Source organism: Peromyscus leucopus, chromosome 8a, assembly GCF_004664715.2.
Source record: "Peromyscus leucopus breed LL Stock chromosome 8a, UCI_PerLeu_2.1, whole genome shotgun sequence".
Lineage (NCBI taxonomy): Eukaryota > Metazoa > Chordata > Mammalia > Rodentia > Cricetidae > Peromyscus > Peromyscus leucopus.
Window position 1 is genome coordinate 56030924 of NC_051085.1, and position 16353 is coordinate 56047276.

At 38.2% G+C, this 16353-nt stretch overlaps 1 protein-coding gene across 2 annotated transcripts; it reads right to left on the reverse strand.

Moving 5' to 3' along the window:
- Window positions 1–122: 122 nt before the first annotated feature.
- Window positions 123–16353, reverse strand: Phf10 (PHD finger protein 10). Of its 2 annotated transcripts, none has more exons than XM_028866596.2 (12): window positions 16213–16353; window positions 14388–14494; window positions 11935–12065; window positions 11267–11350; window positions 10318–10451; window positions 10073–10222; window positions 9325–9434; window positions 7895–8048; window positions 5722–5877; window positions 1747–1855; window positions 1287–1475; window positions 123–307 (listed from the first exon to the last, which is right to left on the reverse strand). In XM_028866596.2, the coding sequence occupies exons 1-12, from the start codon at window positions 16294–16296 to the stop codon at window positions 222–224; spliced, it is 1494 nt and encodes a 497-aa protein (XP_028722429.1). In that variant the 5' UTR covers window positions 16297–16353; the 3' UTR covers window positions 123–221. The 2 variants fall into 2 exon arrangements, with proteins under 2 accessions (XP_028722429.1, XP_028722430.1); XM_028866597.2 differs by having other exon boundaries at window positions 11267–11344; window positions 16213–16332.

The window sequence follows — 16353 nt, forward strand, 5'->3', positions numbered from 1 at the left end:
GCTGATCTCTGGAAAGACAGCACTAAGAGATTAAAATCTGGGGAAATGAGCCATTTCTCTGACTTTCTTTCAAGGGTAGGAGTTGCTAATAATGAAATAAATCAACATGAAGATGATTAAGGTTATAGTTAATTTCAAAAAAAGTTCTTTATTGGCATAAAAATGAAAGTGTAAATAAATTGGCACCAAATATTCCCAAACATGAGGGTCAGAAACCTATTTTATCCCTCTTTGCTGTTTTTCCCCCTTCTGCCCACTTTCCTGGGTGTTGGGGGAGCTCGCTGACAACAGTCACAAATCCAGCGACCTAGGAGAAAAATTGTTAGTTAATATGGAGTGGAACTTGATTTTATAGGACAAACCACCTAACTCATTCCTGAGCTGTCCATAGTGATAACTCTGGGATTTTTCAGTGGGGAGGGGAGTACTAAGCTCCTTAAGCCAAGGAAGAAAATGTAAACAACCTTTAATCAGTGTAAACAATGCAGTGTGGAATTGAGTGCAGGGACAAGATGGGGAAAGGGCACAAAACAATCATTTGTACCTTTAGATCCTTCCTAAAATTCAAATACCATCATGCTTTTAAAACCTCAACAACACAACTCCTAATGTAGAACTTGTTAATGAATCTGGCTTTCTATGACGGCTTTTCTCCACTATTCTAACAGCACTGTCCATGGCACTTAACTCTACCACATACCTGAGCTGAATTACTACAGAACCTTAAGTGATTATTCAAGTTGCTTACTTCTAAAGGAATTCCGGGAAACTTGGTTTTATAGAGTACTATACAGTGTTAACTATGCAACTAAGTCCTTAAAATTGCACAATTACCTGTATAATGTTTCAATAGAATTACTGTGATTTACTATTTGATTTTGTGTCCATCCTAAAGTTATCTGGAATTGTCATGCTGCCTCACTTTATAGAAAGATGTCTTAGTATATATAAAAGCATAGCAGTCACTTTGTTAAGTTTCTAAATAGACCTTTACAAATAAAATCAAAGCATTGAAACAAACTGGTGGTGTTACTTGAGCAGTTTTAGTAGAAAACACCAGCTTATTCTATCCCTCAGACAATGCTTCCAAACCTAACCTAGGCATTCTGCTATCTCACTTCTCCTTTGGTTGCACTATGGGTGAAAATCAGGTAGCTGTGACATGGACAATAACAGCTTGATCATACTTGGAATATGTTCATGCCACTTATGCAACCTTAAAAAAAAAAACGCTGGGAGATCTTCATCACATAAGATAATGGGCTTTTTTTTTTTTTCATCTTTACCTGATGGAATAGCACCAAGGCCCACACAAAAAGTATGATACCCTCTGTCACACACATCACAGAACATCATTTCTTCTTCATGGTGGGGCTGTCCACATACAATGCATGTCTTACATTCCATACACTGCCATGGGTAGGTCTTAATCATAGAAACAAGCTCCATGGTCATATCCAAGCAAGAAGGGTGGCCTAAATCAAAACCAACATTAATAGCATTTCACAATAGAACTTTTAACTTAAGGCATATAAAATATTAGTTCCCAAAAATGGCTGCCATGATTAATATCACCATAGACATATCAAAATACAAGGTAGAGGATACATGGGTTTTAACTACATCTAACAAGCCACTATCCATTTGTTGATTCTTTGGTGGACACCTAGCTGACAACTATAAACCCTAGCTTTTGAGGCAACACGCAGGGTGAGGTTAAAATCTTAAGGAGACATCTTTACTTACCACTGTTATCACACTGGGAGCAGTGTATAAGTGATTCAGCCTTTCCTTTCTTGTTGGACTCCTTACCCTTCAGACAAATTCCACATAGAGCATTTGGAATGACCTTTGGCTGGAAGGGTAGAAGAGGGCTATAAATTCATGCCAGAAGAACTCACTATGGGTTCAAAAGGGATTCTGTTACTACCTTTATTTTTGGTAATTTGATAATGAGAACTTTTTTGTAAGACATAAATGGATATAAGATGGATCAGAACATAAAACCCCCTACTGATGAAAGCCTAGACTGCATTCCATAAACGGCATAAACTTGTGTTGCCTGAATGTAGCACTCTGTACTCCCTACACACACAGCATCGTCTATATAAGACCAGGAAGGAAAAATGAAATAGGATGTCAAATGCCACTAATAATTGGGAAAGAAACTCCATGTACCAAATGACCACACATAAAAGCTAAACCTAAGTGTTAAGCATCTTTATATTCACTTTATTTCAAAAACTTATTTTTCCAGAGAAATAAAGCTGAGCCTATAAAATCTAAGTTAAAGAAAAAACAATATTTTAATTGAAAGATGTCTCGTTCATACAGTCATGCATAAATGACTAGAAATCTGAGTTGTATGCATATTCTTGTTCCATGTCTAAAAAGTTAGAACTATGATAAAGGAGAAAAGCATTCACTGTGACATGTAAAACAAAGTGTTTTCAGACAAGGAAAAATTGTAGTCAAGGAGGAAGTATACAAAGCATATTAAATATTATCTTTCAGATTAAAAACATACATAGTATTAGGGCTTTAAACATGGTTTAGAATAAAGTTTATAAGGGGTTTCTTACACCTAAAATGCCAGGGCAAGGAAAGGATATCTGAGCATCATAACCTTGACCTTTACAAACAGTGCTCACATGTACTATATATAGGTGTGCAACAATAAATGGTTAGAAAAAAAGAGGGGACAAATGATAACAGGGTAATAGTCTAACACAGTCAAATACATTATATCTCTTTTCTAATTTACTGTACCACATTGATCTAAACTCATACTTTTATAAAGCAGTATCACTTTAAATGTTTCACTGCCACTTGTATACCTTATCAGACCTAAATAACTTTTTACTTTTTTTAAATTTCTTTGCAAAAGATGACAGAGGCATTCAAAAACAATTTTTGGCTTATTTATTTTTTAAAAAGTCAACCTTTTACATAAATATGATAAAAACAATATCTAGACAATCACAAATGTCTCTACAAAATAATAAATACCATGGAGTTAAACAAACATATAAAATGTCCCCATTGACTACTCTCCATCTCTTCTGTGTGTTTTATACCCTGCTCTTCCAGTATCTAACAGCAGTTAGTTACTCTGCTATGCTTGCTGCATCCTAAGCACATGTTTTCACTGTGTCCTGGACCTCAGTAAAAAATAGAAGTTCACGTCTAAGATTGAATCTTAACTGCCATAATATGCAGCAGAACTTTGGATAACCTGTACTAAAGGTAAAAGATAAACTTATTTAATACTTAGAGTTTAGTTAGACACTGGCATAAGTACTCTAATATTTTTTACTAAAGTCAGGGAAGAAACTACACAATACTAAATTTTGAAAAGAGAATTTCTCATAGGAGACTCTTTACAAAGCAACTCAAAAGGAATAAAACACAAATCTAGTTATTCACATTCTAGAGCAATTCAAGTTCTACAATCACTAAAATACACATAATGCCTATAATAAAGACACTAAAAAATTCAGGGTTTACCTTTAAAATTATACATAATGTTTTGTTAAACCATTTAAAATGTTTTCTTACCCAATAATCTTCATTCATCTTGTTGAAAAAAAAAATATGGGGGAAGACAAAGAATGGGGAAGGGAAGGGTGAGGAAGGAGGAGAGAAGAGTCAGCAGTAGACGAGGGAGAGAGATGGCACTGCAGCATTTCCTACAGGATGTCCTGTCAGCACCCTGTCTTAACAGGCCACAGAGCCTGCCTCCAGGGCCTCAACTAAACACCAGCACAGAGAGAGAGAGAGAAGGTGCAAAAGTCCCTTGAAGATCATGGGGGAAGGCCCTGTGCCTCTTTGAGACCCTGATCTCTTTCAAACAATTGCAACAATCTTTTAGTTTTCTTCAGCCAACAGCCCTCAGTATCTCAAATAAAAGGCTCATGTATTCTTACTTCTCTTGTTGAAAAATAGCAAAATAAGTTGAAACTTTCATGGTAGCATTAACCATAGTATAGATTTTAATTATATATGTGTAGGCCTGAAGCTTAACAATTAGACTTTAATTTCAGGTTAATGTAACCTAAGCAATACTGTCCTACAAGTTAAGGGCAAGTGCTAGTCCATCTTATTAAATCACATACATTATCATGTTTCTTAACTCCCTTATTTTAAAATGTGTGTGTGTGTGTGTGTGTCTGAGTGTCAGCTTGAAGTACCCTAATATTTAGGCACATCTTGGCTCATTAATACTTTTCATAGAGAGGTTAACTTTCAATAATCATGTTCACATTAATATATAATATCTATATATTGACTGTTCCTATCTTTGAAATACCTGAAACATTTTTAGTTACTAAAAATGTTTACAGATTATAAAATGTTTATTTTGCATATGTGGCTCCCTTGAGTGCTATTAACTAAGATTAATCTATATGATTCATTCACTGGATCAGTGATGATATGGATAGTTCTCCATTTCTAGCCTGTATTATATGTCTATTTCAATATTCTCTATTTATAATGCAGGATGAACAGGCTCCTTGTTTAAAAGCTTCCTCAGCCCTGGACAGCTGCCACTACCACTGGCCCCTCTAAGACAGTGACACAGACTGGCTCCTGTAGGCTGTTTCTGAAATGTAATCTTTGGAGTTTGTTTGGTTTCAATTATTAAGCAGTAACTCAAATCTTTAGTTTACAAAGCATAGATAAGCTATACATGTTAAAGAAAAAAAAAAACCAAGTACAAAATCACACAGCAGCAGCTTACTGAGGCTGTCCTTGGAAGGATTCCTTGCTAAGTAAACCAACAATCTGCTGGCCATGCACAAAAGCATGTGTTTTAAGTGGACCATACATAGGCATTTCTAATAACTTATGGAACATTATAACTTACTAATGTACTGTCAGAAAGTGTTCCGGTGAGGCTGAGGGAAAATGACTCACAGCTCACTTCTGCTTGTTTTCTGTGCTACATGTCGTTGTTATGCTACATATGTATAGTCTAATACAACCAACACCAGAAGGACTGTATGCTGTGCCATCGCCATCCATGTCCTAAAGCGGGACACTAACTCCATCCCTTCTACAACACTCCTACATTCTTTTGCACCACAACAGCTGCTCACCCTCATCCAGCCTTCTAAGGGAGAGAGGTAGACAGAAAAGAGTTTCTGATCATCTATGACCTTACTCTGAGAATAATCAGATCCATAAACTAGGCATTAGTCCTTGTCACAGCATGATATAAGTAACAGGCTTCACTGTTTTCTATCCCAAACTTGGCAGAATTTGGCAACTGGATCCAACAATCCTTAGACTAAGCCCAGATCTTCTCAATGAAAGGCACTACACAAACCCCACCTCATGAGGGTGTAAGTCCATTCCTACTTCACAGCTCACTAAGTTTAGCTTCACCAACTGTTTAGATATTCAAAATGCTAGACAATTATGCCCTGTACTCAAAAAAAAAAAATCAAGTTCTGCCTTGAAACAGTATTTTAAAAACTCATATTTGCATGGCTATTACTTGAAAGGGTATGAAGACCCATAATTTGTTTATATACAGGAAACAGAAACTACACCATGACCAGAAGTGACAAGAAAGCCACCAGGGAAGGAAAGCAGTGGGCAGGTGCACAGCACAGGGCCGGAGCAAGCCCAGCAAGCCCAGCTCCTCAGCTCAGAGTTAACGGTCTCAGGGAGAGGCTGCTCAGGGAAGAGGCTGAGTCAGGGGCTTTTTTCTTCTACCTTGTACCCAGGAACTGACTTGGACAGTACAGAACGTTTGGAGCCATCTTTTCTTGGAGTGGCCACTTTGTCTTTTGATTTCTGTCTTCCCTGGAAGGTGTCCTCCTGGCTGTCAGGGGGGCTGTCTCCTTCAGACACATTGCCTGAGGAGCTGTCCTGTAGCAAAAGAAGTAAAAACAAAGGTTCCTTGGAATTAAGACCAAGTAGAGTCTGCGGGGGGGGGGGGGGGGGGGGGGGGGGGTGTTGTTTTATTTTGTTTGCTTTTTTAAGATAGGGTTTCTCTCTGTAACATTGGCTATCCTTATTCTGTAGACCAGGCTTGCCTCGAGCTCAAAGATCTGCCTGCCTCTACTCCTGTGTGCTGGGATTAAAGGCGTGCACCTGCACCACCACCACCACCACCACCTGGCAAGTCTCAATTTTTTAAATGACACAAAACATTTTTTGAAATTTTAAAAAGTTTTATCCAATGAAAAATATAAAGATGATTCTAAGAAATTTATTTCTAATAGAGTAAAAAAAAAAAGCCCATGTTAAAAGTTATTTGCCCTTCTAATAACTATTTCTATTAACAAGTATCCTAGTCAACTATGTTTTCTGATTTAAGTCAACAAAAATGGAATTACCAACTTCAACTATTATATTACACACCTATTATATTACACACCTTCAAAACTTTTCATGCCACAGGGATGCATATTCTTTTATATTTATAAAAATACTTATTTTTCCTGAGTGACAGACATCATTATGAAAGTCCTTTAAATATATAACCATGTTCAAACTAAAAGATGCAAGACCATATCCCTACCTTCAATAGTATGACATATTTTATTTGTTCAAAGGACAAGACCTCAGTATCTGACCATTGAATTCATTTTATAATTTAAAGTTTTATAACAACTTTATATTCACATAAATTATGAACACTGAAGGAAAAAAATTAAACATCCTGCAGTGACTGAGCACATGAACACATCTGTCTCTCTCTGTTTTCTCAGTGTATTTATATTCTACAGAGGCCTAGGCTCTCTCATACATACCCTGTAGCCTTATAATGTGGTTTCATTCTGGCAGTATAATACTGCATGTGTGTGCACATGTGATCACATTGTATATGCATCAATGTACACATGATCAATGTGTGTACACAATCACAATCATGTTGGTAAAGTACTATAAGCATTTTCTCATATTCTTTGAACTGCATTTCTTTTGTGTAAATGTATCACCACTGTGGATAAAGATTTATTTCTAAAATTCACTAAAATCAACTTTTTTTTCTATTTAATTTTGCTAACATCTAATTAAGTCCTTAGAATGAATTGTTATCAAATTTTCCAGGTCAAAATCGTGAAAAAATGCTGGGTATGCTGTCAAAATGCTTTCCTCAAATATTAGATTAATTTATATTCCTCAAAACAGTGGAATAAAATTGAGTTCATCATTCCTAACTTCCATAGCTCCTTTTCAGTAACTGACAGGAGGCATCATCACTTGTTTAAGACCTTGTTCCATGTAACACATAAATATGTGTTAGAAGCTGCTGCAGACAAGGAAATATAATGCTACTCAATGACAGCACATATTTGAGTTGGCTACAATGTAAGGTATAAGATGGCTGGGGCTTAATCTGTACTTCTGAAGAAAGTCACAACCCTAAACCACCACTGTCCTTCATGCCCCAAAGGCAAACTTCTACTTTTTAGCAGCTTAATTTTTTTGTATAAAAAAAGGAACCCAGAGAAACTAAATACACAGTCCAGCATGTTAGTAACCTAATGTTTTCCTACAGGAAGCCTCAGGTTAAGCAAAAGGAGCACAAGGTAATGTACTGCCCTGGCCCAAGAAAACACATTTCTCTACAGCAAAAGATCAGTCTACTTTGTTCAGTACTGTCATCGGCATAAGCAGCAAGTTGGATAAAAGAATTATTAATGTTCTATACAATTGCCTATCTTGCTCAAAATAGAAGATTTCAATATAAAACATGCCTAAAAAAGCAATGAACAACCTGCTTACATCAGCACACAATAAATATTCATGGTGAAAATTTTCTAGAAATATATGCAATTGTCCTGTTCAAACAGTATGGTAATAAAGTTCAACTTAACATTCTAGGAAAGCAATCATCAAGTCATCAAGGATGCCTCCTGTTAAGGTAAAGTCCTACCGAAGTGCCTTTATTTTTCCGCTTCTCATCCCCTCGACCATCTTCGCCATCATCTGAATCACCATCACTATCTAGTGCAGGGAGCTCTGGGTCCAGGGGCGGCTCATACAGGGCTGTGTTTAATGGCAAGTACCGAAGCTCATCTGGTGAGTACCTAAATTCAGAAAGGCTGCTTTCATTCTTCCTCGAATATTAAATAGGTAAAAGCTACCTTTTAAGCTGTGAAATTAGCCTTAAGCTTCTCACAAATACTTCACTAAAATAGGGAGGGAGATTTTTTTCATTTTGATCATCAGGTGGGAATAAGTAATAAATTTTAGAAATCTGAACATTTTTTTCCCAACTGATCATGCAGTTGATCCTACCTAAATGTAATATCTTCCCCTTTACCCTCAAAGCAAGAAAAAAATAATGAATAATGTGTCAACAGATAAGAGTGAAACCCAAGCAGTCCAGGGCAACATATGAAGCCCAGGCCATCTCATGTTCATGTTCAGCTACACATCCTGAGTTGTGGCAACTTCTGAGCTGCATCCTTACACTCAAAAATAGGCTCAGCAGAGAGTCTACCTCAAGAGATTGAAAAGACAACGAAGCAATTTCATGAAGTACATTGAACAATTAGGAAAGCTTTTAATAGCAGTTACTTTAAAACGTTTTGTGAAGCATGCATTCCAACATTTACACGTCTCCTAGTCTGGTGGCACACAGCCCTCCTGGCCTTAAGACATCACAACAGAACAAAGGGACTGGCAAAACACCACCAGATTTTTAGAAACTTCCAGATTAAAAAAAGTTAAGTTAAAATTTTGCACAATTAGACTATCAAACAGCAAGTGCAGTTCTATGCACCGTGGTAAATCATGTTTTCTGAAGAACATCTATTCTGAGAACAGGTTTCTAGAATGAGGTCATCAGCTGGAAGAAAAGCTAAGGTTTTGAAACAAGAGGAACCCATTAGACCTGGTCTGAAAGGTTTTGGTTATATTTAGGATGGAAACGGGAAATAAGTACAATCACAGGAGGGTGTGTCCATGCTTGCCCTGCTACTTACTCTGTCCCTTCTTTTAGTCACACGCTCCATTCTGCACTGCATTTTGTGAGCACCACTTAAGAAGGCACTGGAGAAGAATCTGAAGCTGAACCTACCAGAGACTCTGATTTCAGAAAAGCTTTCCAATAGTACCAAACTACTGGGCTGTGTGCCACAGTGTGAGTACCAAAGAGCTACAGGATCTCAGGGACTTGTCTGTGAGTCATGAGCACTCCGACTTCATCAGGAGGCCTGCACATTCAGACAGAATGGCATTCTTTACACAGAACCCAAGAAGAAAAATGCAGACACAAAGCCTATACGTGTTTTGGTGTCACTGATAAATGTAAGTGTTTAGGAGGCTCTTAAACCAAAGATAACTAAAAACACTGAATACCTCTTATAATACTCCTGGAACTGTCCGGGGATGAGAGCCACTGGGTAAGAACTGACCTTTGTTCGGTCTGTTGGCAACACTTTGTACTTTCCTTGAGGCACTTGGATAACCTGTGTTAACATCAAGAAATGTGAAAACTGATCCCAACCTGGAGTCTAGGCTTCAAGAAAAGAATTCCCATGTGTACACTCCATCTATGTCCCCACTCCATAAAAAAGCTAGCAGTTTAAGTGATGCTGTAGCAACAATAGAAGGGATGGGTAGCGTTTCTGGCTGCACGCTTGAGTTCTGTGCCTGTCATTCACCAGGCGCACAGACTCTGAGGAAAGGAGGAGGAGGGATGTCTCTGGCTCACCACCGTCTTTCACAAAGTTGAAAACCTCTCTGGAACTCAGCTGCTCCTTCTATGAAATGTAGGGACACTGGTCTAACCTCATGAGGCTCCCATCAAAACCAGAGACAAGCACAGCATGCTGCTCTTACCACTCTCGGGACAGGAATTATGATACATAGCTACTCAGTCTTGCTCAGTAAACTCTCCATCATAAAGAAGAGAGAGGTCAGGAAAAAGAGAGGGGAAGGGGGCAGGGAAATGGCATTATTCAATACACCATTAAAAATGGCATCTTAACTTCTGTGGGAAAAGAAATACAGCTAGCACCATAATAATAATAATATAAAGGGCGTGATGACCATTCTGCAATAAAAACACAGAAGACCCAGATACTACTGAACTAAGTCCCCCTACATGTGTCTGTAAGTCAAAGTACGCTCTTCTTTCTTCCATGCGTTCCCGGTTTAAGTTGCTGTTAAACTCGGCCGCCTTCTTGGCAGCTTTCTTAATGTACTCAGGTACTTTGCTGGCTTCAACTTTCTGAGTATTCTGTTGTTGCATTTGCTGAAAGAAAAATATTACAGTTAGAAATCATAAATAATTTTATAAAAAGTTTCCCCACCCCCTAAAACAGATGTCAGTTACTTCAAATCACTTACAGAATACTCTTTATAATGATCTGTAATTCTCTGACGTTCCTTTTCTTGTAGAATAACAGAATATTCAGCGTGTTTAGCTGGATATTCTTTTATCATTAAATCAATCACTTCATCGCTGCGCAATGCTGTTAAACCTATTTTAGAACACCCCCAAAAAGTAAAGAAAATCTTTTAAGGCCAAGTGAACACAGGTACTTTTTCAAAACTAGTTTCTTTTTCTTTTTCAAACTATTCTACATTTAAAAAAAAAAAAAAAAAAAAAAACCACAACAATCAAAGCAAAATTACTACATTTTAAAATAGTAAAAGTTACTCTTCATAATAAAGTCAAGCAATCAAAACTAAAGGTTATCTAGTAAGGACAAAGAAATCAATTTTTCAACCAAATGAGTTTTAGATTTTACATAAAGTATAAGAATATACTTAGAAATAATTGTGAAATAATGATATAATTATAATATATAAAATAATGATATAAGCCACTAATAATACAGGACGTATAAAAAATTATTTCTCAATATATATTTCCTACTCTCCAAATCTCTATATCAGAAATACTATAATCAATTCACATTTCACATTCACCAGTCTACACACACCATGTAGATTTTGCCCACTGCTGTGATGAATTTCACACTGAAAAGTACCTTTAGCATTAACACACTCACCAAGCAAAAAAGATATATAAAGTATATGCTGTGATGAACTAACAATTTAACAAGATTTGCCTTTCAAAAGATAAGGATCTATGGGTTCAATCCCCAGCACTACAAGAGAGATAAAAGTCTATACTTAGATACAAATATACATTTTATTCATGTCCTTTACATTTTAAAATGAAGTCAACTTAGCATTTAAGTAATCTATTTATTAACTTTGTAAACACTTTAGGACATGTGACACTTATCCAGTATCACCTACAATAAAAGACACACCAGGTGCTGATTACCTAGTGTGCACTGTGTTTCTGTAATGACGTTTAATTCTCTCAGGTAGAGTTTCTCCTTGTGAGATAAATCTCGTCGCTCTAAATCTCCAAAAGCAGAACAAAAGGAGTATTAAAAACTAAAACTATACATTTGGAAACTTTTAAAATTTTTAAAAACTATTTTAAACACATCTCTTAATGCATATTCTAAGTATCATTAATACTGAGGTAACTACACACAAAAAAAATCTTACAAATTAGAGAAAGAGACATTAGAAAACTAAAACTAGAATAATCCAAAGTAAAGCATGCAACTACATTAGGGCAGTTCATCATGAATGGTTCTCTACAATCCAGGCATGGCATAGAGCTAACTCTAATGCTTGAATTCAGAACAACAGTAAAATCAAAAACCTTGGCTATAAAGTGTTTTTTTTTTCAAAATTAGCCTCAAATAGTTAGGTATGGTGACACACACCTGTAATTTCAGTACTTACTCTGCCCTTAAATAACTTGGTGACACCTAAAAACATACTAACTATAGAGTCTGAGGTGCTGAGTGATAATGTAAATTACATTCAGCAAATGTACTTGCTTTGTAAGTATATAAAATAGAAATCATTCATAACCAAGACCTGGAATTGTTAGGAGTCAGATGTCATCCATTATACACACTAAGCCTTAAGTACCTGGATATTTCCGCTTGAAGGAAGTCACACCCAGATATTCACTGACTTGTTCCTGAAGCATATAGTACTCTCCTGTTTCATCAGGTGGCCATTTGTACTCTATTAAGTTTTCTGCTGGGTAGTAACTAAAGCTGAGACATAAACACATATTATGCCTTACATGTGGCATTTACTACATTTTAATCATTTATATTTCAAATTATTTTAAAATAATTTGAAGTACTGAATAAAATAATTTTTATTACTGCTATATTTATCAAGACAAATTACAAAAGAATAAAAATAATTATCCAAAACCTCACATAAAAAAAAAAATTCACTGAAAGTGGCAATTTCTATACATGCCAAGAACCTGAGGTTAGACAGAAGGCTCAGGAGTTGAGAGCACTTGTGGCTCTTGGAAGAGACTAGAAGTTCAGTTCCCAGTATCACATCAAGCAGCTCACAACCACCTATGACTCCAACTCCAGGAGATCTAGTATGATCTGGTCTCTGCAGGTACCACACCCACATGTGCATACATACATAAAGACATATAAAATAAAAATAAAAAACAAGACTCCTAACTTCTAGGCCTAAGAGACCAAAGCAAAGCAGCAACAACTCTCGAGTCTTTTTAATATTCACTACAATTACTTCATGCATACCAGATACAACTTAAACAACTTCTGATCCTTGTCTATCTCTCAGTAAGTCACAAGCAGAACCCCAGGACCTCTTTCTCAGTGAACAAGACAGTAAGCTATAATTTATTTCTTATACTCTACAAACCCAGAAGCAAAGAACAGACCTGTTTTGGAAGTTCAGGTATACTGCACACAACTATAATCCTGAATCTCAGAGTATTATGACTGCCTTAATCTGAACCATCTAACTCTATAGTAGAGGCAAGAGTGTAACAGTACTCTATTACATTTATTCATTTAAAAAAAAACTTTCCATTTCCTTTTTGCTGTTGAGTTATGGGACTTCTCTACATATTCTGCAAATTAATTCCTTTATCAGATATATGATTTGTAAGTATTTTCTAGCATTCTATGGCTCTTTTTACCCTATAGTTGACAGTGTCACATTTTTTCCCCCTTTATAAAATTTTGATGTTGTCTAAGTTGTCTGTTTTATAACTTTTGTTTTTGGTGTTATATCTAATAATCTGTTGCTAACTCAGGGTTTTCTAGGCAGTTTTTATATTTAGGATTTGGATTCCTTCTGAGCTACTTTTTGCATGTAATATGACAGGAGATGAGGTTCCTTCCCATACTTTTTGTGTTTAGATTACTTCCTAGCACAGGTTTGGGAACAGTGTTTCATGGCCCATGCCTTTAATCCCAGCATTCTGAGTTTGAAGCCAGCCTCATCTACAGAGTGAGTTCCAGAACAGTCAAAGCTATATAGTAAGACCCTGTCTCAAAAACACAACAAGAAAAAAAAAGAAGAAGAAATGGACAAAGAAGTAAAACAGATGTTTCTCCAAAAATACAAATCAAATAGACAAAAAGCACCCAAGAAGATATACAACAAATATCACTAGCCATGGTATACAAAACAAAATCACAGGGTGGGATGACTTCATGTCTTTCAGTATGGCTGTCATCAAACAAGAAGAGCCAAAAATAATGCTGCAGAGTTGTAAAGAATTAGAAGTCTGTGTGTTGTTGGTGGGAACACAGAATGGTACAACTGCTATGGAATGTATGGAAGGTCCTCAAAGAGCTAAACATAAAATTACCATATGATACAACTCTCTACTTCTAGTTATATACCAAGGTATTAAAAACAGAGATTCTGAATGCCAGTGTTCACATTAATTACCCCAGCCTATAGGTGAATAAACAAAATGTAGTGATACATACAATGGAATATCCTATTTTTCAGACTTAAGGAAATTCTGGCATGAACTCCAACACAGATGAACCTTAAAGACATTCTGCTAATGGATAAGCCAGATGCCACCGGGCAAGTGCGGTATGACTCCCACTCAGGGGCGGAAAGTGGAACTGCGGTGGAGGCAGCCAGGGTCCAGGAGAACAGCAGCACTGGAGGGTTTGCCATCTGAGCTACTGAGTTTTGGAACGGGACGACAGTAGCGGTCGCACAACGCTGGGATGTGATTAATGCCACCGAACTGCACACTAAACAGCGTGACAGTGCCGAGTTTTGTGCCTGATTCACCGTAATTCTTTAACCGTTCTCAGGAACAAGACCTACTCTGGGGTTGCATTATATGACCTTTGTTTTTTCTTAAGATTTGGGTTTTTTGCTTTGTGTGTACGTGTGTGTGCACACGCATCTACGGAGGCCAGAGTGAGACATCAGATCCTCTTAACTGTTGAACCATCTCTCCAGCCCATAAATATAATTTTTAATAACTGTTTCTGCTGCCTGGGGTGGGCAGGGAAGAAGAAGGCAAAACAATCTACAAATGCTACTCCTGAACCTTAAAGCAGCAGTACCTGAGATCTTGACTGGAAGTCTCACAACTTCTAGAGCTGTCTCCGGAGCCCATTCGCCTTCGTTTAGATGGGTGGGTCCCATCATTTGAGTTATCTTCATTATCATCCTGTACATTTAAACAATTAGAAAACACAGAAAATAAAAGAATGAATTAAAAAACAAAGAATGATTATCTTTCCAGTTTGCCTAGGACTCAACAAGAGAAAGCATATTTCTAACTAGTGTCTTTAGAAAACTTAATTTCCTATAATAATTAAAAGGACAAAGAATTTGTTATATGCAAGAAGTGGAACAAAACTAAAGACTAACCTTCAATTCAAACAAAATAAAAATTTTAACTACAATTTTAACAATATATTCTTACTTTCACTTTCTTACCAACTGGGTGGGTGTATACCACTCGAAAATTAAAGCAAGTCTTCCTATTTGAGCTGGGGGAAAAATAAGCATCAACAAATTTTATAGCACCCTCCAACTTACACCTGGCTCACAAGAGTGTATTCTAATTAGCTACTTTGGAGACACAGGACCCAACACAGGTTACCAAGTCTAACTACATTCTCTTTCTTACATTGCAAAAATTAATCACATTGTGATAAGCTCATCCGGGATATATGTTGTTCAGCCATTCCATAAAGGAAATGAGTAACTGAACTGTTTCAAAACAATTTACATACTACTCGAGGCTTTTTTTAAATTTTTTAATAATAAAAGTCATATTTTTAATCAAGGTTAATATAGCTCCTAGCACTACTACTCTCACTATATATTAAAACAAAAACCTTCGAAAAAGAATAAGAAGGCAGCATAGGTCACCATACTGGGAACTGCCCTCCACCAGCTGTGTGGTAATGCTTACTTCAAGCTCCTTGTCCTAAAAGTTAGGTGGCTGATGCAAGGATTAAGTAAGCAGTTCTTGGAGAGCACTAAGCGCCATGACCAGCACATAACTGTCTGATAGGGTAACGTTATTAGTGGTGCGTCTTCACATTTTGTCTCTAGCACCTGGGAACTCACTAAAATTGTTTTCCAGATAGAAAGACATTGAAATAATTCTCCTCTCCACTCATCAAAAATGAAGTCAATCAGACTGAATATTCTCTTTAAGACTAACAAGTAGAAGTAGAAAAAGAATATTTTTTCTTAAAATTTATCTTTTTTATAGTTCACGTACACTGGACATACTGAAAAGTATCTATTTTATGTGTGAACATGTTAAGGGTTTTTGTTTATGTCAACAATGTCCTTTAGTTAAAAACAATGATTCACTTGAAAAGAAACAAAACGGAAGTTGACACTGAGAAGTTTAGAAGCAAAAGGTAGGCATCCCGCGGTCTGCTTTCGTCACCGGCCCTCTCACCGCAAGGTCCTCAGGCCACCCTGCGCCCGTCAGCCCTCGGGGTCCGGTCCGGGGAGACGAGCCCCGACAAGCGGCCGGGGGTCCGCGGGGAGGGGACGGGGCACGTGGCGGAGGTCCGCGGGTTTGAACCCGCCTTGTTCCGCCAACTCCGGGCCCCGGCGCGGGTCCCGCTCGGCGTCTTCCTGACTCAGATCCCCAAGGCCGCAACTTTTCGGAGTTTCCCGGGCTGCGGGCGACCCGCCCGTGCGCCCCGGCGCTGCGTCTCAGCCACTCCTCTTGTTTTTTCCGGTCCCCACTACCCCGGGCAACTTCCCACACCGCCGTGCAGGTCGACCCCGGGTCCGCGCCCACCGTCCGCCGCACTTGTTGCTCCCCGACCCGCCGCCGGTCCCCGCGGTCTCCCCGCTCCCCGCCCCGGGCCCGGCCCGGCCCACCGCCGCCGTTGGGCAGCGCGGTCGGCTCACCTTCGGGGACTGCGCTCCGGGGGAGGCCGGGTCGCTGTCGCACCGCCGCGGGGACAGCGCCGCCCCGGGCCCGGCCGCTGCCATGAGCCCCAGCGCCCCGCGCCGCCGTCGCCGCCGCCGCCGTCGCCTGGTCCCGGCCGC

Bases quoted from the DNA above. Each gene is read 5' to 3' on its own strand.
- Phf10 (XM_028866596.2), bottom strand. From the start codon at position 16,296: ATGGCAGCGGCCGGGCCCGGGGCGGCGCTGTCCCCGCGGCGGTGCGAC. The intron at 10,452-11,266 runs GTAATCAGCACC...GTTCTAAAATAG, and splicing joins AGAAACACAGTGCACACTAG to GTTTAACAGCATTGCGCAGC. The intron at 8,049-9,324 runs GTATTCAGTGTT...TTCTGAATTTAG, and splicing joins TTCCAGGAGTATTATAAGAG to GTACTCACCAGATGAGCTTC.